Raw genomic sequence first — 25,911 nt, forward strand, 5'->3', positions numbered from 1 at the left:
TGGGTATCAAGGAGGACATTTGTGATGAGCACTGGGTGTTGTATGTAAGTGATGAATCACTAAATTCTACACCTGAAACTAATATTACACTGTATGTTAATTAACTGGAATTTAAATAAAAATTTGGAGAAAGAAAAAAAGAAATGTCTCATAACTCAATGAGGGTGCAGGTAGTCATGGTTGGTGCATATATTTAAATGAGTTAAATTCTCATCTATCCTAGTAAAAAGCCAAGAGGTCTAAAATTCATAAATCAAGAAATAGGGGCATATGTATATTTTGAGACTGGGCAGTAAATTCCAGATGTAGCAGCCGTAAGAGTTGGGAATGTTTGCCCTTTTAAGAGGGTCTGAATGGGATGGGATGGGATGGGGAACTAGATAGGGCTTTTGTATTTATTTGTATTTGTAGTAATAGATATTTTTAAAAACATGTGATGTATGAATTACTTTGATTTTATAAATGACATCTGATTGTTGGTTTAACTTGAATTTATATTTATTATCAGGACTCCCATAATTGTAAAAATCTAACACCAAGTAAAACTATGCCTCTCTCGGGAAGAAACTACAACTTCCAGGATTCCGCGGGTTGAAGGGGGTGTGCTGTTCTCGGAGGCAAACTACAATTCCCAGAATCCCGCTAGCCAAGGGGGTGGTTCTGGCCTAGGGTTGGGGCAGCGGAGTCCGCGAGCGTGCGCTCGTGCAAAGGCTGCCGCGCCGGGCTCGCCAGCCAGGCAGGCGCACGGCGGGCACCCGCGAGCCCGGCGGCGGCGGACGGGACGGCGCCGCGGGATCTGCCCTCCATGCCTGGGCCTCCCGGTCTTGTAGCGGGCTCAGGAGGCGGCAGCGGCGGTTGTTTTGGCCAAAGCCGGCTCCGCGGAGGGCCCACCTGGACGCTCCAGCCCCGCGGAGCCCGGCCTGCGGGCTGCAGGTGAGACGCGCGCATTCGGGGCTGACGAGGGCTCCGCGACGCCGCTGGGCTTGGAGTTGAGGGATCGGCCCCGGACCTCCCCCAGGAGGGAGCAACGGCAGCGCCGGGCCCTAGGCTGAAGAGGAGCCCAGGGAAGTTTGCAGAACCAAGAAGCGACCGGTGATGCGGAGTGACGGAGGCGCGGGATGGGGGCGGCGGTGAGGAGAGGTGGGCCCTCAGGGTCCCGGTGCCGCGGGGCCCGGGCGGCGCCCCAGGCGCGCCCGTTGAATCCATTAGCTCTTGGCTGGCACTGGCAGCGGGTCCTCACGCCCTTTTGCTTGGGAGACGATTAGCACGTTTGGCGGGGAGCCAGCGAGGTGCGCGGAGGGGCCTGGGCCTCCCGAGCTCCTTTGGAAGGCAGTACCTGGGCAGGCCTGCAGCTGATCCCCTGGGCTCTTTGGGGCTCGATAGGATATCTACTGTGTGCCCCGTGATAAGAGCCTGCCACGACGTGCTTGACAGTGCCAGGGTAGCCTCTGCAGGGACCCACTGGACTCCTGACCCCTTCCATGTGTGTAGACCCCGTCTCCTGATCACTGATGAGAATCCTCTGCTAAGATCTAGGGTCCTCAGGCCAGAGCCCTGCACCTGGTGGCGGGCGGCTAGGGTCTGCTTCCTTTATACCAAAACAACTCTCAGAGCCTATTCTTGGGGGAAGCAAGGCCCAGCACAGGGAAGGTTATGGGGTGAGCTTTGACAGGACTTAGTGGCCAGGAGCACAGACAGAACAGAGTTCATTCACCAAATGTTACTGTTACATGTGCTGGGCATTCAAATCCTGGCTCTCGTTTACTAGCTGTGTGCCCTTGAGCTAGTCACTTAGCCTCTCTGAGCCTCTGTTTCTTCCTCTGCCAAATGGGGATAAAAGTACCTTCATGACAGGCTTGCTGTGAAAGTTACATGAGATAATGCTGTGCAAGTCCTCAGTCCGTTGTTGGTACACAGTGGACGTGCCGCAGATGTTAGCACTTGGGGTTGCTAAGATGGAAAATGTTAGAGGTGAGACTGGAACCCAGGCCCATCTCTGTACTGGAACTAGCTGCTCTCTCTGGCTCTCACGGATCTTGGAGATCTTCCAGTTCATCCTTTCACATCACAGATGAGGAATCCGAGTCCCAGTTAGTGACAGAGCCAGAAAAGAACACAGGTCCCGTTTTCCCCAGGGATGGCCAGCACGTCTGTTCCTGAGCCTTGAGCCCCAGGAAGGGGAGGAGAAGTACAGAGTGGAGATCCTCAGCAAAGAGGAGGATGGGGTGCTGGTGACTGAGTTCCCCCAGACAGCACTGTGGCCACGTGAGCATCCTAGTGGCCTTGATGTGTCTGTCAGTGACAGAGCAGCTCCAACAGTTCTCCAGCTCTCCTTCTGCTTGGCAAGTTCTTGTTCTGAGCCACGCTTTAGAGAATATTGAGCAATAAACAAAGGCTTCCAGTGAATACGGAGCTAACTGGAAAATTAAATTACCAAATGTTCCATTCCCCAAGGGTCTGCGGCACTCTCAGTTTGGTTGTCAGTGGATACACTCCCCCAGGACCTGCCTAACGCCTGATAGGTTTTTTTAAATTGGATAAAATAATGAACATGAAAGGTGTAGCCCACAGATGTCAGCATAGGCTTTGGAATTGGACTTGGGTTTGAATCCCAGCCGCACCACTTCATAGCTGTGTGACATTGGGCAATTCACTTAACAACTCTGAGCATACTTCCTCAAATGTGGGATGAAATTGATAGCACCTATTTTAGATTTGTAGGAGGGAATGAATGAGGTTGTTCATCTAAAGCATTTAGCACTGTTTCTGGTATAGAGTAAGGGCCACTGAATGGGCGGTAGAGCATTATTATGATAATAGTAATACTATAAGAATAATCGTCAGGCATTGTTTTGCCTGTGAAGTAGGTATAATTGTGTTGGTTTTTCAGACCAGGAAATGGAGGCTTGCAGGGGTTAAGAATTAGCCCAGGCAATGGGTTAGCCTGGTGATGGGTATTGAGGAGGGCACGTTCTGCATGGAGCACTGGGTGTTATGCACAAACAATGAATCATGGAACACTATATCTAAAACTAATGATGTAATGTATGGGGATTAACATAACAATAAAAAAATTAAAAAAAAAAAAAAAAAAAGAATTAGCCCAGGCAGACACAGAAAGACAGATACTAGACTCATAGAAGCAGAGGGTGGAATGGTGGTTGCCAGGGATTGGGATGAGGGGAAACGGGGAGGCATTAGTCAAAAGGTATAAAGTTTCAGGTATACAAGATGACTAAGTCCCAGAGACTTAGTGCCTGTAGTTAACATGACGGTACTACATACTTTAAAATTTATTAAGATGGTAGATCTTATGTTAAATATTTCTATCACAAAAAATAATAAGATGGCGGGAGGAAACTTCTGGAGGTGATGCCTAGGTTTATGGCATAGATTATGGTGACAGCTTCACAGGTGTCTCTGAAGTTTTACACATTAATTATGTACAACTTTTTGTCTGTCAAAAAAAAAAAAGAATTGGTCTAGGGTCATGCAACTGCTAAGTGACAGGACAGAAGCTCACTTCTGGCATTTCAGCTCCAAAACCAGTGCTATTTACTTCTACCGGAGTGGGGAGGGGGGACAGCCTCCAGCATTGCAGCAGGGGGTCTTCAAGGCGGGACCCTACAGTCTGGCTGCTTGTGCTTCCTCTCCATGCCTGAGGTTGGATGAGGCTGGAGGCAGCGTCCACTGGGTGAGCCTGGGGGATGAGGTGTTAGCAAGAGGCAGCCCTGTGGCCCCTCGACCATAGGGCCGGAGAAGGGCGCCATCCCCCTGAGGCCTAGAGAGCTTGATTATGAGAAGTGAACCTGTTTAGGGGCCGGGAAGAGTTCTTGTCTGGGCCTGATCTCTGCCTTTGGGAGGAGGGCCACCGGGGAGCCACGGGTGTGAGGAGAAGGCGCTCTGGACTGAGAACACCTGCTGTTTTAATCTTGGCTGCCTTTGAGAGCTCACGCAGCCTCTCTCGACCTCTTTTTATAAAGTAGAGAGTTGGAGCAGATCATTTCTAAGGGCTCTTTTAGCTCTAAAAATAGATGGTTTTGTCATTTTAAATTGGTGTATTAACCCTGCCAGCACAGCACCAGGGCAGGGGGGATAATTATCACCCCGCTGTGCTACCCAGACTTTCCTTGGGGCAAGAGAATGGCCACAGCTCCCTTGAGCGGCCTGCCGCCACTGGGTGTCTCTGCCTGGCCCGGTGGGGAGTAATTACGCAAGGGAAGCCGCGGGTTGCTAAGTTACAGTGGAGGGCCTGGGGGTCTGTGTTTCCGCAGCCATCCGCACCTGCTCTGCCCTTGAGTGATAAAAACTCCTTGCTCTGACGTCTGCCCTTCTCTGTCACTGACTGTACTGCCGAGTCTGAATAAGACCCCTGGAGTCAGACATGGGTTTGTATCCTGGGGCCTCCCCTTGAGCTGTAAGGCCTAGAGCAATCTTCTTAATCTCACTAAACTGTGGGTTTTTTCATATTAAAAGAAAACGGAGCTAATCCTAGTACCTACATTGGAGGGCTTTTGTGAGGCTTAAGGGAAAAGGGGCGGGAAAGGGGCTTAGTTAGGATGGTGCCTGGCACACAGTAGGTGCTCAATAACGTAAGCTGGTGGCAGTGTTAACCTCCACCCCCTGCCCAGAAGCCAGCATCCTCTTTTCCTGAGCTAGCCAGGACAGCGATTGATCCTTCCATTTTTGTCTGGCTTCCCGTGTCCTCACTGCTGCCTACGCAGGGCCCAGCCTCTTGTCAGAGAATCAGACCTTTCACTCTGCCACTGGTAGACTACCGTTGGTACGGTCTTAATGCCAAGAGTTGTCTCTTTTCTCCATTTTGAAAGCATAACAGAGGGCGCCTTCCAGGCTGGACACTGGGTCCTCGGCCACAAGCCAAGCATCAGGGAGAGGCTAGAGACTCTGGTCTGCCGAATCGCCACTATTACCACTATTATTGTCATTATCAGGAAGGCCCTGTGTCAGGTTGTTTTCAAAAGAAAGGGAAAAAATGAAATAAACAAGAGATTTAAAAAAAAAAAAAAAAGGCTACAAAAAGCCCTTTAGAAACTGAGGCAGGTAGAAGGGTGCTGCCAGTTTGCCCCCTAAAACTGCTTCACTCAGCAGTCGTTAAATAAGTTCCATGTCATGCCTGTCCACGTCTAACCCAAGCCTATTTTTAAGAGAATGAAGGAAGGAATCTTAAGAACCTTCGTCATGAATGACTCAAGGGCACAGCTTTCCACCATGGGCCAGGGATCCAGACCTCAGCAGATGTTTTCAGGAGGGGTTTCCTTTGGGGATCTAGTCAGAGCTTGCCTCTTTGCTGGAAGCGGGGAGCTCGGGGCAAGTGCCCTGTCCATGTGTTGCAAGCCCCACAGCCTTGTTCTGTGTGAGCATGCGCATCCTCCCCTGCCTTCTCTGGCTCCTTAACTCTGCTGGAGGGTCCGCTGCACCAGACCAGGCTTTGTCTGGGGCAAAGTGATTGACAGGTAATTTGAGACAAGGGTGGTCTGGTCTTATAGACCTTCGTGCCAGGGAGTAGGTGTGCTGAAAACAGCGTGATCCAAGCTGTTGATGCAGAACCTTCAAAGTCCAATAGGGACTGCCTTTTCCACGTAACGAATTTATTCCCGAAGAATGCAGGTTTATAATCAGCCTTCGGCCCCACAAGCGGAGAAGGTGCCACCGAGGTCATTTCTGTTGAGGAGTAGAATCAAGGTTTGGGGCGGCCTTTGGTTTGTCTCCTTTCCCCCCAGCCAGGATGGCTCTTCATCTGCCTCCGTGACAGGACTTCGCTGGAGGAAGCAGCGGGGCCTCTGCCCTCCCTTTTCCCGCAGCCTTGTGCCTCGTGTGGAAAAGGTGTATCCCCTCAGTCAGCAGACAGGACTTAGGAGAATCTGGGGCGGAAGAACGACCTGTCTCTTCTTCTAGGAAGACAAGTTTAAAGAGAAATTTGCTAAAGTTGGGTTACTTTTTAAATTCTGCAAAGTAAAAAAAATGAGATGTGCCCATTTTCGATGGGCAATGGATTTTGGTTTTACGTGGTCTTGATCATATGTCTGGAGGTCAGAGTGGGTTTATATTTGATAGTTGGCAGTCATCCGGGGATCAGTTTCAAGTGCAGGTCATACCCTCAGTAGTGTGTTGGGACAGGAGATATACCACGGGGCGTCTGGCTGGTGATCCCGAGGTGACGGAGAAGCCTCATGGTGTCCACTTAGGGCAGGAGTGAGAGGGGTCGTGGGCAGAGGCAGTTTTTCCAAGTTTTATTTCCTCTGCTTTCTAAAGGAAAAACAAACAAGGCCCGAGGGTGTTGGATCCCCTGTGAAGCCTGTGTCCTTCAGGAGTTGCAACATCAAACACCGTTCTCACCCACCAGCATCCACTCCCTTCTCTCCTCCTGCAGGGCCCTCCTCCCTGCTGCAGACACCGATGGCTCTCAGCTCCCCAGCAGTGCTCTCTCTGCTCCTCGTCACTGGTCCAGGACGGGGCTGGGTGGGAGTTAACCGTATCAGGTGAACTTTCTGCCTGTCACTAGATATAAATCAGGGAAGCGTGTTGCTCCATTTGAGGCTGATGGCCATGTCCTGACCATGAGGGAGGGGAGGCTGCCTAAGGGCACCCCAGGGAGGCAGAACAGAGAAGGCGAGTACTCTCGGATGGAGTCCTTTAGCTACCGACTCCACCAGCCCCGGGGGGGGGGGGGGGGGGGGGGCGGGGCAGGGGCGGGGGGGCGGCCTCTGAGTGAGGTGGGACCCGTGGGCCCGAAGTTGGGCTTGCTCTTCCCTGATTGGAGTCCTTTGAATGCCTGGAGTGTTTCCTTTTCTTCTGCACCCCTTGTTCCACTTTAATTAAAACCAGATCTTCTGTGTCTTGATGGTTTTGAGCAGTCTTCAGAGTCAGAGAACACTGGGTTGATATCTAGACTTCACACTTGCATGGCCCTGGGCAAGTCCTTGAACCTCATTGACCTCGGGTTCCTCCCGGGAGAATTGGGAATAATGGTACTTCATAGGGTTGAGGTGAGCACCAAATGGGATGCCCTACGTAGGGGCCGTGGGAAACCCTGAAGGCAAGGCAGGCTTGGAGCCGGGGCCAGGCTGGAGGCCTCCGTTAGGACATCTGTCATATCCTTGCCCCAGCAGGAAAAGGGTTTATCTGACTCTCGTTCTCTGTGGAACAGCCCATGTCAGACACCCTCTGTCCTCTGCAGATCCCATCCCACTGGAGGCTCTTCCCAGAGGGAGGGGTGGTTTCCTTGGCTTCTCACTGAGCATCGGCCCTTCATGCCCACCACAGATTCTAGAGACAGGAAGATTTTCGGGGGGGGGACCACTGGGAGGAGACAAAAGATATTATCCTGGGTGGCCTCTGCCTCTGAGGGCCACCACCTCTTCCTTGTCCAAGGAGTCTTATGACAAAACTCCTTTGGGACAGCCCTCATCTTTGAGAGGCAGCCCAGGCGGAAATGTGTGGGGTCAAATCCTGGCCTGTGGACATGTGGCCCAGCCTCTGAGACTCTTTCTGGAGAGGAACAATGGGGACAAGGTGAAGCATCCGTGCTGAGTGGTGGTGAGGAAAGAGTAAGTGGGGTCGTGCATGCATGTGAGGGACCCAGCACAGCACGGGGACAGAGCAGGAACTCAGTAGGTATGTGGTGCTTTCTACATCTGCCTGCAGACAAGGGTGGAGGCCACCCCACTGCTCAGAAGCTGCGTCACCCAGAGAGAGAGGATTAGAAACAGCAGATGAAGGACGGGCAAATTCCAGCTCTGTTTTTGAGCTCTTGAGGTCTCAGGAGAGTAAGTACACAGGAGGATGCACTGCCTAGGAGTGGGAGGGAGCTCCCCATCACTGAGAGTAAGGTACCTTGTGATGCTGGGATTCTGGCCCCTCCGCCCATTTCAGCAGAGCCAGGTGACAGAGAGGGGTATGGAGGCCTTCAGTCTGAACGAGTCCTCATCCCTCGATTGCTGTCATTCCGAAGAGGCTCTTGGTGCATGGAGCGGCACTAAACAGTGGGTCAGACCTCGGGACTGGACATAGCCGTCCGGTCAGCCAGGCAGGCCGCAGTCCTGCAGAAGGCGGAAGCTTGGCTGAGTGTCTCTTCTGGTCTCCCAGGCCAAGGATGGCGACCTGACTTCTCCCTCACCGCCCCCGTCTCCCTACCACTGCCCGGCTGTCACCGAGACTGGTGGCCTCTCCAGGAGCACTGAAAATTGGCCTGGAGAAAGGGGACATCATGGGGTGCATTGTCCAGTAAGCAACTTGGCCCAATTATTCTTCACCATTTTGAACTTCCTCCTAGAGTTTATTATCCAGAAACATTTGGAACGGTGATGGAGAAGGGCCTCTTTTATCTTCTTTAGTGCTAGGGGTCTGATTAAATGAGCTCTTTGCCTCCAGCCATATCTTCTGAAAACTCTTCTGGGCATTTTGCCTGATCCTTGAGTTCTACTGGCTTATGCAGCTGCTGGTGCAGTGCATTTAGGGGGTCCGGGGAAGGGGGAGTACGGGAAACAGACTGAAAGGGCTTTATAATAACCACCGGTTGCCCAAGTACCTGTTGGCTTTTTCCTACTGCACTTTGGCTACTTCACGGCAGGTGAAAATGCAAGGTGGCTTTTCATCTGTCTCCACAGTGGCAAAATACAGAAATACCTATGTTAGTTAGTGTTCCCCCAGAAGTAGATCCTGAGACAAAGGTTCAAGTAGAAGTAGATGATTTGAACTCCATCCCAATAAACATGAATAAGGGAGTGAAGAACTGAGACAAGGAAGGGAAAGGAGGGGGAATGCATCAGGCTAATGACCACTGTGGGCAACACCTCATCTGTTAGGGAACTCTGGAGTGTAGAATATGCCTCAGAACTCTCCGACCTGGGGAAGATGGGAGTGGGGTATTCATTCATTCGTTCATTCATTCACTCACTCACTCTCTCGCTTATATTTCAATTCCAGTATAGTGAACATGCAGTGTTATATTAGTCATTCAACCATTCCATGGGAGGGGGGTAATTATGCAACTGTTCCCATCAGATGTTGGTGCAGGTGCCTGGCTTGTACATGGTACAGTTAGGAACCCAGGCAATCCCTCCTCTGGGCCCCATGCTTTAACCACCACACGATTTCTAGCGGAATGCTCTGCCCATCCCCAGCAAACCTCTCTTCCCATTTTCCCCCTTGGAAGGCAACTTGAGAGCCTGAAGGGCCCTGTGCGCCAGTCTGTATTTGTCCTGTCTTCTGTCAACATCCTTCTGGCTGGCCCGGGGAGGGGGTGGTAACTTAGCATCCAACTAGAAACAGTGCTCCCCCCCCACCACCCCCAGGCTCAAAGGCTGGCCCCTGCCTGGTTGCCTAGTTGCCCCACAATGCCCCAACCCCATGTCTCCTGGTTCCCATAGGCTTGGCCCCAGGGCCCCGAGTTTAGGGCTTGCCTGGGATTGTCCGCTGCACACGCAGTCCCTCAGGTCCAGAGGAGGGGCCCAGCGTCCTTCCTTCCGGGGCCCCACCCCACACCCTCACCTACCTGCTGCCAAGCTCGCATTCCACCACAGGGAGGCCTGAGGGAGGGGCAGATGACAGAATGCTCACCAGAGAGGTGCCCACTCAGGTTAGAGGTTGGTCTTTCCTCCCTTTTCCTCATTTCCCTGCAGGTCTTGCTCTCTGACGTCCCCTGGGTGTGTCCATCTTGCTTTAGCTGCTGTTGGAAGCGTTCCTGTCTGTGATGGGGGCAGAACACACATCAGCTCAAGCCCCGCTCGTCTGCCTCTCATCTCTCCAGGGAGGGCTATTTATCTTATATTGTCTAAATATTATTACTCAGCCACTCTCTCAAATTCTGTCATTTGTAAATAGGGATTTATTTGATTCTTTATTGTTAACTTTTTGACTTTTTATTATGGAAAATGTTAAACAGACCCAAAAAAGGATCATAGAAAGGCCCCCATCACCATCTTTGACAGTGGTCTATTTGCTACTGTCTTGTTCCATCTGTCTCCATACTTTCTTTGCTGAAGTATCTTTATTTTATTTTCTTATTTTATTTATTTATTTATTTTTAAATAGGCTCCGTGCCTACCATAACGTGGGCTGGAACTCACAACCCTGAGATCAGGAGTCACGTGCTGTACTGATTGCACCAGCCAGGAGCCCCTTTGCTGGAGTATTTTAGAACAAACCATGTACAGGTCATTTTACCTAAAACCACTTATGTTCTCTTCTTTCTTAAGTTATCTAAGTTTTTTTTTAAAGATTTTATTTATTTGAGAGAGAGCCTGAGAGAGTACGAGCGGGGGCGGGGGAGAAGCAGAGGGAGAGGGAGAAGCAAACTCCCTGCTGAGCAGGGAGCCCCACACGGGGCTCGATCCCAGGACCCCGGTATCATGACCTGAGCTGAAGGCAGACGCTTAACCGACTGAGCCACCCAGGTGCCCCTTACCTAATTTTTTATGACCTTTTATTTTGAAATAATTTTAGACTTATAGAAAAGTTACCAAAAATGCTCACTCAGCTTCCCCTGATGTTAAATCTTACATAACCACAGTGCAATGATCAAAACCAGGAAATTAACACAGTACCACTACCTAAACCACAGACCTTATTCGGATTCTGCCAATTGTGCACTAATGTCCTTTGCCTGGCCCAAGATCCCACGTTATGTTCAGTTGTTGTGTCTCCTTAGACTCCTTCCATCTGGGCTAGCTTCTCAGTCGTTCCTGGTCTTCTGTGACCTTAACTCTTGAAGAGTGCTGGTCAGGTATTTTGTAGAATGTCCTTCAATTTGGGTTTAATGTTTTCTCTGCTGACTTATCTATACACCAGATTCAGAGCTAACAGTGGAGCTAGACCACGTTTCCTCATTTGGACGTATAGAGTGAGGTTGTGTTTTTTGGGTAAGAAGATGACAGGAATGAGGTGCCTTTCTCAGTGTCAGCAATAATGGAAATAGAAGGTTATCTAATTTTTTAAAAAGATTTTATTTATTTGAGAGAGAGCAAGGGGTATCAAAGGGCACACGGTGTCAGGAAATTATTACCAGTGATGTTAATGTCGATTTGTTGATTCAGGCGCTGTCTGCCAGGCTTCTGTATCGTAGTTTCTTCCTTCCTTTCTTTCTTTTCTTTTTCTTTTGTACCGTAAAGTTCCTATTTTTGCCTTTGTAATAGACAGTATCTCACAGGGAGATTGTTCAAGATGATGCAAATATCCTATTTCTCATCATACTTCCACCCACTAATTTTAGCATCCAGCTGTGGATCTTGCCTGAGACCATTATTACTGTGATGTTTGCCAAATGGTGATTTTCTGTTTCCATCATTGCTTCTACATATATTAATTGGAGTTCTACTGTAAGAAAGATCTGTTCCTTCTTGCTTACTTATTTATATCGATATTGCATGCTTATGCATGGGTTATGCATGCTTATTCTATGGGTTATAATCCATTACTGTTGCTTTTTAATTTTGTTACATTGCCCCAGATTTAGCCACTGGGAGCTCCTTCAGGTTAGCTCCTGTGCCACCTTGTTATGTCCTCGTCATTTTTTGAGAACTTCCTGACATTCTGGTAGTACAAGATATTCCAAACTCACCTTGTACTTTCCCTGCCCGAGCCATGGAAACAGTGATTTTTCCACAGAGCCCTGGTTCCTTAGTAGGGGATGATATTAGGAACCAAGACCTGAGTGCCAGGTGTGCTGTCCCTGCTCCCAGGCCCTCCTATGGGTCAGAACTAGGAGCTGTATGTATGTGGGTGCACCCCCCACTCCCTCCCGCCCCCACAGCTGTTCCTCCTGCTCACATTCCTCCTGTCTTGCGGGCCTGAGTCCTTCTTCAGTTCCCTGGCCCAGATCTGAGCTGAGGCCCCCAGGGTAGCCTCCCCAGCTCCCCAGTGAGACACCCTGCCCTTCTGGCCTCTCGTGACCTTAAGGATGAATGAACTCTCCCTCCCTCCCCCTGGCTTCTTTCTGTGTCTTTTTTTCCCTCCTCTTACCTCCTAGAGAGATGTCAGAACTCGCAGCTGTGGTCAGTCACACTGAGGACGCAGGTGCTCTCTTCTGAGCAGCCTTGTACTGTCCGTACCACAGTGGTGGTAAGGATAGTTGGTGCCCTTGGCAGCACCACGGGATACTGGTCAGAATTGGTCAAGTATCAGCAGTTTGCTGTGATTCAACCTGATTGCAAAGTAGTTCTTTGCTGGTGGGGCTGGGTGGAGAATTTCATGGGGTTGGGAGGGGGGCACATGTTTTTGAAAAAGTATATGCAGCAATATGATTTTACATACGCAGATATAGATAAAAAATACCAACTTCAGAAGGTAAAAGTTGATGAAATCTTTCAGTCTTGGGGGTGGATCCTGTAGAAGAGAATCTCTTATGAATGAAGAGTGCTTGGGGAAGGGGGTATTGGACTTTACAGGTGCACGAAAGAGTTTCTCTTTTTTTATGAGTGGGCCCTTGGGTTTGAAAAGACAGGGAAACACTGATGTTTAAGCACATTTCTTGGCTGTAGGGTTCTGGGCTTACAAAGCCCTTCCCCTGGAGATTAACAGGGCTGACTGGAGCACAGACAAAACCGAGCCAAGAAGGCAGCCGCCTGCACCGTCTCCTCTCATTCTGGGGCTGGACCAGAAGATCTCTGCTCTTGTTCTGCAAAAGCCTTGAAGACCTGCATGAAGGACATGGGGTTCCTGGGCTCTCAGGAGAGCTGTGACTTTATCTTCTTCCCTACAGACCAAGAAGGCCCAATGGGACTGAGCAAGTGGGAGTTCTGTTAAAGGACCAGCTTTGAGTTCACATGGGAATATACTTCAAATAAGTCATCTGCAGACTTCGGGACTTGAATTGCCATAAGGAACATGCTCCTTGTACCCCTTCATGCAGAGCTCCCTCTCCTCTAGGCACCCCATTCTAACTCCCACATGAATGGAGAGACACTTGAGGCTGGGAGCTTGTCATTGAGTTTTCTACTCTGTTCTCTCCCATCTCCAGGCTACTCTGCTCAAAGGCCTTCAAGAGTTCCCCATTGACTAGAGGGTAGAGTTCAGATTTCTTGACCTATCATCAAGGTCGTTGACATTCTGGCCTTAGCTAATTTTTCTAAGTCTCTCGTCTGTTTTTCCTCTGTGAACCATCTACCTAATCAGACTGGGCTGTGTGGTCTCCCCCGTCTTTGGACGCCCCCCCCCCACCTCCTTTCTTTCTACCCTGGAGATGACATTTCTGGTTCCTCGGAAAGCTCCAGGGAATGGCAAACCAGAAGGACCCATTTCTTCCTCAGAGGAAGCCTGCAGGGCTCACCGGAGCCCCAGCTACCGCCTATGTTATGACACAAAAGTTACCTTAGTCCACATTCCCTACCACATGGGATCCATGTGGAAAGTTGTAGCTCCACTTGGGCCCACAATGACTATGCTTGTTTTCTAATTGCTAATACCAGAGTTTCGCAGAGGGCTTTGCTTACCCGAGTTAGAAGGGTCATGGGGAAACTGATGCCGAATAGTCCACTAGGTTAGAACACAGCTCAGAAGCAGAAGGCACAGGCCAGACCCCCGTGCGTTTGCTTCCTGCACAACAACCTATAAAGAGGTTCTCCTCAGTTAAATTTTTCTTGGCTTGGAGAAACCAAAACCCCAGCCAAAGCTGGCTTCGATGATCCGGAAAGTTCACAGCAGGACGTCCAGGTATAGGGCTCCGAGATGTTGGTAGGTCCTTTGTGTCTCTCCTCCAGCCAGCCGGCCTTGGTGTCCTGGCTTCCTTCTCCCGCTGGGCAGCAGATGGCGGGCAGGTCTTTCTTTCCTCCCCGGTGGGTGTGAACATGGGCTGTGACTCCTCCCCCTTTGCTCTGCTTGGTTCTACTCTGGTAGCATCCTCCACTGGGCTTGCTGTCAGCTGATCAGCCCTCTGGAGGTGGGAGGTAGATCTTGGCTTTGTTTGTGCCTCGTGGGTCCCCAGGGGAAGGGCTAGCTCTCTGGCCAGACCCGGGATTTTATTATGCAGGGGGAGGGGGCGGGGACCCTGGGTGGAAACAGTGTCTGCCCTGGTACGTATTAATACACTCGACTTGGAAGCCCAAGGAGCAGAGCTGGTGACCGACTCCGGCCCAAGGTGTCAACAGGTGACGGCATGGCTCGTCTCAGTCTCCATCTTTGGGAGGAATCCTCTGCTCAGATTTAAAATCCTTTGTTTCAAATGACTGTAATGAAAAGTGACAGTTCCCACCTCAGCGCCAGTCAGCTTTTGCTTCGAGTCACACGAAGGCAGCTAAATGTGTCCAGAAGGTTTTAAAACGCCAGACTTCATCGTGCATCCCTGTGGCCCTTTGTTAACCATCTGATGCCCCGACTTTTTTCTTTGCCCCTCTGCTAGACACTTACTAGTCTGAACCTACTTGTGTGGAATTGCCGTTTTTGTACATGAGAAGCAGTCGGCTCTCAGTACTCCTGAGGTACAACTAATACATGATCTGACCTTCTCCACCGCCCTGGGAGATGGGGCTGCACCCTCACCTTTGCTGATAGGGAAGCTGACTTCAGAAAGGCCACACGGTAAAGTCATGGAGCTGGGGTTTGAACCCGAGTCTTCTGGCTTCTTATCCTTAAACTTCCCTAGACAGCACACATCCTCTTCTGAGAGCCATCGACCACCAGTAATGCAGCGGGAACTCAGAGCCAGGTTGGTTTAGGGTGTGATGTGAGAACTACGGGTGATCAGGTGTCTCCAAAAGAGCTAACCAGTCGGTCAGACTTACTGCCCTAAGACCAAGGCATGCGGACTACCTGTCTCCCTGCTCTGGGGAGGGTCAGTAGAAGGTGTGGCAAGGGGAGAACTCCACAGGAGTTTCCTCGGGCAGAGGAGGCTGCAGGGGATGGAATGGGTCTGCCCTCCCTAGCAGAGCTGTGTCCAAGGGGGTTCAGAGCGGCTCATCCACATCAGACCTGGCCCGGCCCTAGAGGGAGGCGGCGGGATGGAGAAGCGGAGAGGCTGGGCTGTGCGAGGAGCCGTCTACCTTCACCAGACCCTGAACTCAGAAGCTGCCCGGCCAGGCCTGCCCCTGCCCTGCTGCTCTCCCCAGCCTTCAGGAGGCAGCACTCACCCGCATGTTAGGACACCTCCATTTTTAATCCTGGCCGTGTCACAAACATGCTGGGTGATTTGGGGCAAATTCTTCACCTCTCTAAAATGAGGAGGACTTGCTTAGTGGTTGTTAAGCCTGACTAATAGTGGAATTCCCTGCCAAGAACAAAGAAGCCCATTTTTAAATAAATTTTGTGGCACTTTATGAGTCCTAGGGTTGCTGCAACAGATTTAACCCCGGACGTGGTGGCTTAAAATGCCAGAAATCCATGCTTGCACAGTTCTGGAGGCCAGAAGTCTAAAATAAAGATATTGACAGGGCCATGCTCCCTCTGAAAACTCTAGGAGAGAATCCTTTCTTACGTCTTCTTAGTGTTTGGTGGCTCCTGGTAATTCTGAGTGGTCTTTGGTTTATAGCTACATCATTCGAGTCTCTTGTCTTTGTCTTCACGTGGCCACCTTTTCTGTTCCTCTGTGTCCTTTTCTGCCTCTAATAGGGACACTTTCATTAGATTTAGGGCCCACCCTAATCCATTATAATCTCAAGATCCTTAACTAATTATATGCATAAAGTCCCTATTTCCAAATAATATCACGTTCTGAGGTTCTGGGTAGACATGAATTTGGGGGGGACATTATTCGACCCACTATAGTACCCCTAAATATAAGAAATTAAAGGTGCTTGGTTTTGTTTGGAGGTAAATGGAGGCCCGAGACCCTGGCCTCATGTCCTTGTGGCCTACCACCAGCCTTGGCAGCCCCCAAGGATCAGGTCTGCAAACCACTAGGTACCCCAGGTTCCAGGAAGCCCTAGTTCACCATATCCCATGGTGATGAGACTTTGGACTTATAATTTTGAATTGATACTGGAATGAGTTAAGAAAGACTTTAGGGGCTATTGGGACTCATGGCCTGGTTCTTTGGTTAAGAGCCTCTTCTTGGTTTTTCTCAAACGTGGCTGTATCCCAGAATCACCTGGGAGCTTGGTAAAAAAGCAGATACCAATGAGACTTTGGGTTCTGGTCAAAATGGAGTGGACATGTGTATCCCTAAAGAAGCCACCCCCCAGAAATGTCAGTGAGCATAGACCAGAAAAGGCCCCAGGGAAAGCACGCTCTCTCTCATCAAAGGACTGGAAGAAGAGCAGTCTTGCAAAAGCTTTTTGACCGTAACACCCTATTCTTGTAAAACACCAGGGCAAACTGCTTCTCCCTTCCCTTCCAGTTTTAGTAAAGGCTCAATGGACAGCTTAGACATCCATCCTCACTTTGTGGTAACCAACCAGATACCTCCCACCTTCAGCACCACACCCCCATCCCCCCACCATGGGGCTGGATGAGAAGCCTGGACTTTTACCACCACCCAGAGGTAAAAAGATGTCCCCCCCTGCCCCGCCACCATGGTCCCCTTGAGGTGTCAGTGGAGCCTAGACTTCAACCCCTACCCAGTGATGATGAGGCACCCCTATTGAGGCCAACTGAGGAGCCTAGATTTCACCCCTACTCAGCGGTTGTGCCGCATCTCTCACTCTCCCTACCAGAGTGCTGTTGGTGGAGGCCGATCAAGGAAGCGTGGATTTCCTCCCACCCAACGATAAAGAGTCGGTGCTCTCCCTTCCCCCACCAGCATGGTTCTTGCAAAAACCTGCTAAAATGGAAGACTTAATATAAGCTCCAGGATAAGTCTCAGCAAAGAAAGACAAGATATAAAGAACTAAATGGAGATTTGAGAACTGAAGAATGTAGTAACCAAAATAAAAAATCACTGGTGGGCCCAGTAGAAGAATGGAGATGACAGAAGAAAGAATCAGTGAACATGGAAACAGACAGTAGAAATTATCCAATTTGAACAGCAGAGAGGAGGTAGACTGGGAAAACAAATTGAACAGAGCCTCAGACACTTATAGGACAATACTTTTTTAAAATTTAGCATTTGTGGACCTGGAGGCTGAAAAAGTATTTAGAGAAACAATGGCTGAAAATTTCCCAAGTTTGGTGAGAGGTATAAACCTACAGATTCAAGAGTGAATGAAACCCTTACAGGGTAAATGCAGAGAAACCCACACCAGGACACCTGATGACCAGGCTTCTGAAAAGTAGACAAAGGAACACTCTTCAGAGCCACACGAGAGGGACGTGCTACGGCCAAGGGAACGGCGCTTCACATACAGCAGACTCCTCATCAGAAACATGGCGGCCAGAAGGAGGCTGCCCTGCCTAAGCGTTCGCGTGCCGAGAGAGAGAGAGCACTGTCACCCCAAAGATCTGTCCCGCTGAAAATATCCTGTAGGAAAGAAGGTGAAATCAAGACACTTTCTTTGCCTGAAGGAAAACCAGGAGAATTTGTTCTCAGCAAACTTCCCTAAAATGATGACCAAAGGAGGTTCTCCGGAGAAATAACAGAAGAAAACCTGGAACATCAGGGATGAAGAAAGAACGGGAAGAGTAAAAATATGGGTAAATATAATAGACTCTCCTTTCCCTCTTGAGGAAATTACACTTGACAGTTGAAACAAAAATTATAATGCTGTCTGACGTGGATTTTAATGCATGTAGAGGAAATATTGAAGAGAATTATAAGGGAGGAGGGTAAAAGAACCCAGATGGAGCTAAGGTCTCTGTACTTACTCCAGAGTAGACTGTACTAAGTTGCATATACATTGTATGGTGCCTAAAGCAACCACTAGAAAATCTGCACCAAGAAATACACTCAAAAACACTATAGAGAAATGAACATGGAATTCAGATAATCTGCAAGAAGACGGGAAAATGAAACAGAGGAACAAAAGATGCAGATGCCTGAGCCATACTCCAGACCTACTACTGAATCAGAACCTCCAGGATTAGTGCCTGTGAATATATGGTTTTAGCAAGTGCCTCTGGGGATTTCAAGAACCAGCCAGGTTTGAGAATTTGTGGTCTAGACCAGTTTTTATTTTTATTTATTTATTTATTTTTTAGAGAGAGCTAGTGAGCACGTGTGGGGGTGGGGGGGGCTGGAAGGGGCAGAGGGAGAGGGAGAATCTTAAGCAGGCTTCATGCTCAGCTTGGAGCCCGATGCGGGGCTTGATCTCACAGCCCGTCATGACCTGAGTTGAAATCAAGAGTCAGATGCTTAACTGACTAAGCCACCCAGGTGCCCCTAGACCTTTTTTTTAAACAGCAAATTGCCAACCCTGTTAGGTTGTAAAATCAATTAAGATGAGCATGCCCCCCCCCCCCCTTTTTAGAACAAACTTAAAATATTGGACTAGAAAAAGAAACACTGGAGTACATTATAGCTGGTCAGGGTAATTCTTTGTGAAATTTTGGGGGGAAAATATAACATATGCGTATGTATGAATGTGTGCATGCTCAACCCTTAGATGAGGGTAGCTGGAAGAGATGGTGCCCCCAGGAATGGCCTTCAGCTAGTGCTGGAGAGGATTCGGGAGGCAAATAGCCCGGCTTTTTTCAGAATAGTGACCTGCTCGTTAATGTGCCCTGTATTGGCTTCACTCCTCCTTCCTCTTAATTCCCCACTCTCCTACAGGGATTTCTTTGGATAATTTCTCAAACTATGTTGGCTCAAACCCTTGTCTCTGATTCTGCTTCTGAGGGAATCTAGCCTAAGCCACTGTCTCTTTCTGGGCAGGATTGCACTTTGATTTTTATGATTGCAGGGAGAGAGAAGTTACAAGACCCCGAGAGTCCAAAGCTAGCCCCGAGGGAATAAAGGGGCGGCTCCAATCCCTCCCCAGTGCAGTGCTGGCCAGGCACCAGGGGTTACTGGCCGCTTCTATGAGGGCGAAGGGTGAGATCCTTCACATCTGAGCAGTCCTGGGCTTCAGAGCAAGGATGTTACCCTTCCTGCTAGTGCAGGAAAATGGAGCAAACACCCACAGCCCAGCCAGGTGACATGTCAGTGGAGACATCCAGATACAGTTCTTTTACTGGACCAGGGAGGGGGCGAATATCTACCCATCCTTTCATGGGAATCTCAAAAGCCAGCAGATGTGATTTCCAAACAGGAGCTTTAAGCAAGAGCAGACGACCCCCCCCCAATACCCTCCAGGCATATGTGCCATGTGTCCAAAGAAGGGGACGCTGGGGTCCTGGTGTACGGCCTGGTCTCTGTGCCCGCATAAGGAAGAGTCCTTACCTCGCAGTCCTAGGAATGCCAGGCCCCTGGGGGGATTTGCCCTGTGGCCTCTCATCACACATCCTCCGTGGGTTAGCTTTTGCTGTAGCAGTGCTCCATACCCAACAGCCGCAGGGTTTCAGTGACCTACGGTAATGAGCACTCACCCAGGCCAGATGTCCGTGTCGGGGTCACTCACAAGTCGGGGGGTCAGCTGGGCTAGACTGGGCTTAGCAGGAGCAGCTCCGCTGCACAAGCTCTCGCGCGTCCCGGGCCCGGGAAGTTAGGCTGCACACAGCCTCCTCCTGGCACTGTCCTAGGTACGGAGAAGGCAAGGCCAGTCGCACAAGACACAAGCTCTGTCCAAGCCTCTGATCATGTTTTCCCTGCTAACATTTCCCTGGCCGAAGCGAGTGATGTGGCCACGCCCACAGTCTAGGTGCAGGGGTGTATGACACCCCGGTGGGAGCAGTGGGGAAGGGAGGGCGCCAATACGCGCAGACGGAGCCAACGCCTTTCCCTTTCCTTCTCTCCCGCAGGCTCGTGCCGGCGCGCGGGGTGCCCGCGGGGATGGGTAGGGCCCGCCGGGCCTGTGGCACTGCCCAGGGGCTGTGCTCTCACTAGGGCCCCACGACGGCGTTAGGATGCACCTGTCGGCGGTGGTCAACGCGCTCCTGGTGTCAGTGCTGGCGGCCGTCCTGTGGAAGCACGTGCGGCTGCGCGAGCATGCGGCGTCCCTGGAGGCCGAGGTGGCGGGCGGCCGCCAGGCCCCGGAGCCCGCCCCCGCACCACGGATCGACTACCCGAAGGCCCTGCAGATCCTGATGGAGGGGGGCACGCATATGGTGTGCACGGGCCGCACGCACACGGACCGCGTCTGCCGCTTTAAGTGGCTCTGCTACTCCAACGAGGCCGAGGAGTTCATCTTCTTCCACGGCAACGCCTCGGTCATGCTGCCCAACCTGGGCTCCCGGCGCTTCCAGCCGGCCCTGCTCGACCTGTCCACCGTGGAGGACCACAACACCCAGTACTTCAACTTCGTGGAGCTGCCGGCCGCCGCCCTGCGCTTCATGCCCAAGCCCGTGTTCGTGCCCGACGTGGCGCTCCTCGCCAACCGCTTCAATCCCGACAACCTGATGCACGTCTTCCACGACGACCTGCTGCCTCTCTTCTACACCCTGCGGCAGTTCCCGGGGCTGGCGCACGAGGCCCGGCTCTTCTTCATGGAGGGCTGGAGCGAGGGCGCGCACTTTGACCTGTACAAGCTGCTCAGCCCCAAGCAGCCGCTCCTGCGGGCGCAGCTGAAGACGCTGGGCCGCCTGCTGTGCTTCTCCCATGCTTTCGTGGGCCTCTCCAAGATCACCACCTGGTACCAGTACGGCTTTGTCCAGCCCCAGGGCCCCAAGGCTAACATCCTTGTCTCGGGCAATGAGATCCGGCAGTTTGCCCGGTTCATGATGGAAAAGCTGAACGTGAGCCACGCGGGGGCTTCCCCTGGCGAAGAGTACATTTTGGTCTTCAGCCGCACCCAGAACAGACTCATCCTGAATGAGGCACAGCTGCTGCTGGCGCTGGCCCAGGAGTTCCAGATGAAGACAGTGACTGTGTCCCTGGAGGACCATGCCTTTGCCGATGTCGTGCGGCTGGTCAGCAATGCCTCCATGCTGGTCAGCATGCATGGGGCCCAGCTGGTCACTGCCCTCTTCCTGCCCCGGGGGGCCACCGTGGTTGAGCTCTTCCCATATGCCGTCAATCCGGACCACTACACCCCCTATAAGACGCTGGCCACGCTGCCTGGCATGGACCTCCAGTACGTAGCCTGGCGCAACATGATGCCGGAGAACACGGTCACGCATCCCGAGCGGCCCTGGGACCAGGGGGGCATCACTCACCTAGACCGGGCTGAGCAGGCCCGTATCCTACAGAGCCGTGAGGTCCCGCGGCATCTCTGTTGCCGGAACCCTGAGTGGCTCTTCCGGATCTACCAGGACACCAAGGTGGACATCCCATCCCTCATCCAAACCATACAGCGAGTGGTGAAGGGCCGGCCAGGGCCACGGAAGCAGAAGTGGACCGTCGGCCTCTACCCGGGCAAGGTTCGGGAGGCGCGGTGCCAGGCGTCCGTGCAGGGCGCCTCAGAGGCCCGCCTCACTGTCTCCTGGCAGATCCCCTGGAACCTCAAGTACCTGAAGGTGAGGGAGGTGAAGTACGAGGTGTGGCTCCAGGAGCAGGGGGAGAACACCTACGTGCCTTACATCCTGGCCCTGCAGAACCATACCTTCACTGAGAACATCAAGCCTTTTGCTACCTACTTGGTGTGGGTCCGCTGCATCTTCAACAAGATCCTCCTGGGGCCCTTTGCAGATGTGCTGGTGTGCAACACGTAGCGAGCGTGCCGTGGCCAGGCCTCGGGGGGTGGGGGGTTGGCGCCTGCAGCTCAGCGTCCCTGGCCCACTAGCACCCTGGGGTGGCTTCTGGGAAGTATTTATTTGTTGAGCAGGCCACCCCACCCAGGCCTGTGCCTCCGTGTCTTACTGCATCTGGAGTGTGGAGTTCCCAGCATTCTTTGCACTGGTACGATGAGACCCGCCTAGCCCCCTTCTCCCGTCCTGAGCATCCATACCCTGGAGAAGGTCCTTGGTGGGAGGAGGAAGTGGAGGAGAAAGAAGGAAAGTAAGAATCCTAAGGAGCCTCTGGCTGAGTGATCATGCTGTTCCCTACTGAATCTTTCTGGTTGATATCCAGATGTCTGGAAACTGTGAGTATATCATGTGGTCGCTTGGGTGGGTGCTTCATCAGCTTCCATCATCATGAAATTCACCTGTAGCACAGTGAAGGTGTGTTTGGAAAATTCATTAAATGATTGTAAACATCTTGGTCAAGTTTTTTTTTTTTTTTAAAGATTTTATTTATTTATTTGACAGAGAGACAGTGAGAGAGAACACGAGCAGGGGGGAGAGGGAGAAGCAGGCTCCCCGCACAGGAGGGAGCCCAAAGTGGGGCTGCCTGACGTGGGGCTCGATCCCAGGACCCCGGGATCATGACCTGAGCCTGAGCCAAAGGCAGACCACTTAACTGACTGAGCCACCCAGGCGCCCCTTGGTCAAGTCTTTTTATTAGGTAGGTGGAAGTGGGGCTGGTAGTCAGTACCCACATGATCTTTCATCCCAGCTGTCAGCCGAGGAGATGTGGCGATGGGCAAGCGGCGAGGACCACGAAGTGAGGCAGGCTGGTTGGATTGCATCTTGCAACTTGCCGGTTGAATGTCACATTGCCACCTAAGCGGGGTCCAAGTCTGGAAGCAGAGGGACGGGGCTGCGGTGAGGAAGAGCAGTGTCCACCAGGGAGCGCTCTTAGGCTAAAGACATCAGGCACCCAAGACCACAACAGACCACACTTAGCATCGGGTTCCCTTAGAAGGACATAGGGGTAGGGCATTCAGCAGGACAGTGTTGAGCACTTTCTTCTGCAGGAAGAGTCTTCACACCATCCCAGGGCCAGTTCTCGCCCTGTTCTGGGAGTCGCTGCTCGAGGGTGACGAGGTAAGACCCCTGTCCGTAGTTGGGGCCACCGGCTTAGAAGCCCCATAGGAACCCTTGTCTTTCAGTGGGGCCCAGGGCCCCTCCAGGACATTGCACTGAGCGGAGCCTGCAGCTCTGGCCCGACCAGACATTTAGTTCACGCGTAGCCCTTCCACAGCTCATCCAAGGTCAGCTGTCCTGTCAGTTTTGCTGAATGGCACACCTGACATTCCACTGTTGTCTGGCTTCCATGGAAACAGAGCTAGAACGTTAACCCAAGATCAGATTTGCCCTTGGAGAAGGGACCCTGCTCCAAGTCTGACTCCTGGGAAGGAGAGCAGGAAAGGGGGTCCAGGAGGGAGAGCCTCAGGCTGTAGCTCCAAGTGGTCTGTTAGATGAGTAGCTGGTCCCTGGCCGAGGGCGGCTGGGGGAGAATGACTTCGGTGCCTGTCGGTGGTGGATTCAGAGCAGGAGATCTGAGTGGCACGTTTTCATGATCACCGGGTACCTCCATGACCTTCCTTTTACCCAGAATATCTTTGTCCCTAACTGTATCCTCCATCGGCCACCTTCTCGGACGACCACATTGATGCACACATAAAGATTCAGTTGAGCTGAAAGTCTCAGACTCTGAGGGGTGAGGGTAAAACTACTTGGAAACCACTTGGTGGTTTCTGCTAAGGCTGAACACATAGCTACCCTGTGTCTCAGCAATTCCACTGCTAAATATAGACCCAAGAGAAAGGAGTGCCAATGGTATCGAAAAGACGTATAAAATACAGCTCTAGATGGCCAGAAACTAAACAACCCAAATTTCCACCAACAGGTGTATTCATGCAAAGGACACAATTTTTAAAAAAGATTTTATTTATTTAGAGAGCATGAATGGAGGGAGGGAGGCAGAGGGGAGGGAGAAAGAATCCCAAGCAGACTCCATGCTGAGCACAGAGCCCAACTCAGGGCTCAGTCTCACGACCCTGAGATCACAACCTGAGCCAAAATCAGGAGTCAGATGCTTAACCAGCTGAGCCACCCAGGTGCCCCAGGACACAACAATTTTTTAAAAAAGAATGAAATATGGGTACATAAACAGTGTCAGTCTCACAGAGTGTTGAGTATATGCTGAGTGACAGAGTACGTACTGTATGATTCCATTTCCATGAAGTGCTAGAACAAGAAAACCAATCTATGGCGGGAGAAGTCAGAATGGCTCCTGAGAAGGGTCGAGCCTGGGCTGGACACGAGGGAACTCGGGAGGTTAGGAATGTCTTGATCTGGCTGGTGGTTGCACAGCGACCATTTGAGATCAGTGCACTTTATATACTTCACTCTATACTTCAATTAAACAGAAACAAAAGCTCGGCTCAAGGGGCAACTCTTCTGGAAAACTGTGTGTGTCTCCTCCAGCTCCCTGGTCATTAGGCCCGCCGCATCCCCCAAACCCCAGCTCTGCCACCCTGTTGTGTTCTGGAAGGTACTCTGCTCCCACAAGGGGTCGCCCACTGGCTAGAGGCCCAGGGTGGGTGTTTATGTGTGTGGATCATGATGCCGAGGCACTCCGTGAATGGTTCATGCATTCCATCAAACAATGGATTTCTGCCTATGTCCAAATTGCTTTTTGCAAATTTGTAATCCTGTGAAACTGTCCTGGTTCTTTTTGTTTTTTCCTCTTAACATTATAATAGAAACGCTTTACCGTGTCACTGAAAGTTATTCTTTGAAAACAAGAATCTGGTTGACTGTAGAACATTCCACTGCATGGACTCACAAAGAAATTGATACCGTTTCCCCAGGTCACAGCGTTTGTTAAGGGGCGGGAGCCTGGATCCGCAGGCCCTTTGACAGCACTGCGTGTTTCTTCTCTTGCTGCTGCTTTTTGTTGTCATCATGTCTCTTTTATTGATGTTTAGTTCATTTCTCGTGAAGTGCACGATCTTCAGTGTAGATTCTGTGGGTTTCACTCATACATACTTCTTTGTACCCCATATCCCTGCAAGGTGTAGATTATTTCCATCATTGCCGTATTTGCAGTTTTTTAAGCTTTGGAATTTTAGCAGGCTTGTTTTTTTGTTATTATAGGGGAGTTATAAGAGCTGCTTTTAACATTAAGGGTATTCACATCTGGTGATACTGTTTGTTTTAAATTTGCGTCCTAACACAGCACCATCAAAGAATGGTAGGGCAGGAGAGCCTGGGAGCTGGGAGTTGGGGTGCCTGGGGGGGCTCCTCCGACAGAAGCCCATCCCAATAGCAAGTGGCTCCCTCTGCGCCCCATGAGTCAGCTCTGAGGTCACCTCACTGGCCGTAGGTGGGGTGGCAGCAGGCTCGTGCGAGGCCTGGAAATGGAGCACACATGGACCCCCCCCAGCCCAAAGCAAACCCCTCAGAGCTGTTCCTCAGCCCCCGACTGTGTAGCCTCTGTCCGCCCCGCTCGGCCGCCCCCTGTGGTCAGGCCCTCCAGGTGCCAGGCTCTGTGCAAACAGCGTGTACCCCAGAGCTGATGGAGGGCCCCTTCGTCTGGGCCCCCACCCTCCAGCACGGGAGGGCAGTGTCAGGTCTGCAAATAGTCCTCCTCAGACATGGGGGAGGGGGGAGGGAGGAAGTGGCATGCCGCTGTTCCTCTCTACAGGGGTGTGGCCCCATGCTCTCCCAGCCCAGTGTTGAAGACGGTGACAGCCTGGCCAGGTCCCCCTGGTCAGCGCCAGAGGCAGAGCCCAGGGCTGCATCCACATGTGGAAAGGCACTGTGGGGTTTCCCTTCAGGAGTCACGCTGGCTCTGGGACCCCAGGGCCCTTACAAAAAGGAGTTTCATTTCTCAGAGAAAACCTCACGAAGCCACCCAGCTAATTTAGAATTTGAGACGATTCTGTTCTGTTTGGGGAATAAAAAGCACAAAAAGATGTAGTTGCTTTCTGGGAGCTTGCATCTAGGGAAATAATCCAATACTCTCTTTCGGAATGTTGTACTATCAGACTTCCCAGGTTCAGGTAGGCCAGCCTTTTTCTAGGATTGCTAAGGTTTAGCAAACAAAATACAAAACACTCAAACCTGAATTTCATATAACAAGTATTTGGCAATCTCACGCCATATTTGGGAACACTGCCTTTTTCCAACTAATGGAAAATGTGAGGCGAGGAAGGTTTGTTGTATAACCATGAGGTTAATAATCCCCCCATACTCCCATTTTCCAAGTGGAAATGCAGAGGCGCT

At 51.2% G+C, this 25,911-nt stretch overlaps 1 protein-coding gene across 1 annotated transcript; it reads left to right on the forward strand.

The window, feature by feature from the left end:
* Positions 1-651: 651 nt before the first annotated feature.
* Positions 652-22,052, forward strand: POMGNT2 (protein O-linked mannose N-acetylglucosaminyltransferase 2 (beta 1,4-)). Its single transcript, XM_036080248.2, has 2 exons — positions 652-933; positions 19,720-22,052. The coding sequence occupies exon 2, from the start codon at positions 19,825-19,827 to the stop codon at positions 21,565-21,567; it is 1,743 nt and encodes a 580-aa protein (XP_035936141.1). The 5' UTR covers positions 652-933; positions 19,720-19,824; the 3' UTR covers positions 21,568-22,052.
* Positions 22,053-25,911: the final 3,859 nt, after the last annotated feature.

Source organism: Halichoerus grypus, chromosome 1 (genome assembly GCF_964656455.1).
Source record: "Halichoerus grypus chromosome 1, mHalGry1.hap1.1, whole genome shotgun sequence".
Lineage (NCBI taxonomy): Eukaryota > Metazoa > Chordata > Mammalia > Carnivora > Phocidae > Halichoerus > Halichoerus grypus.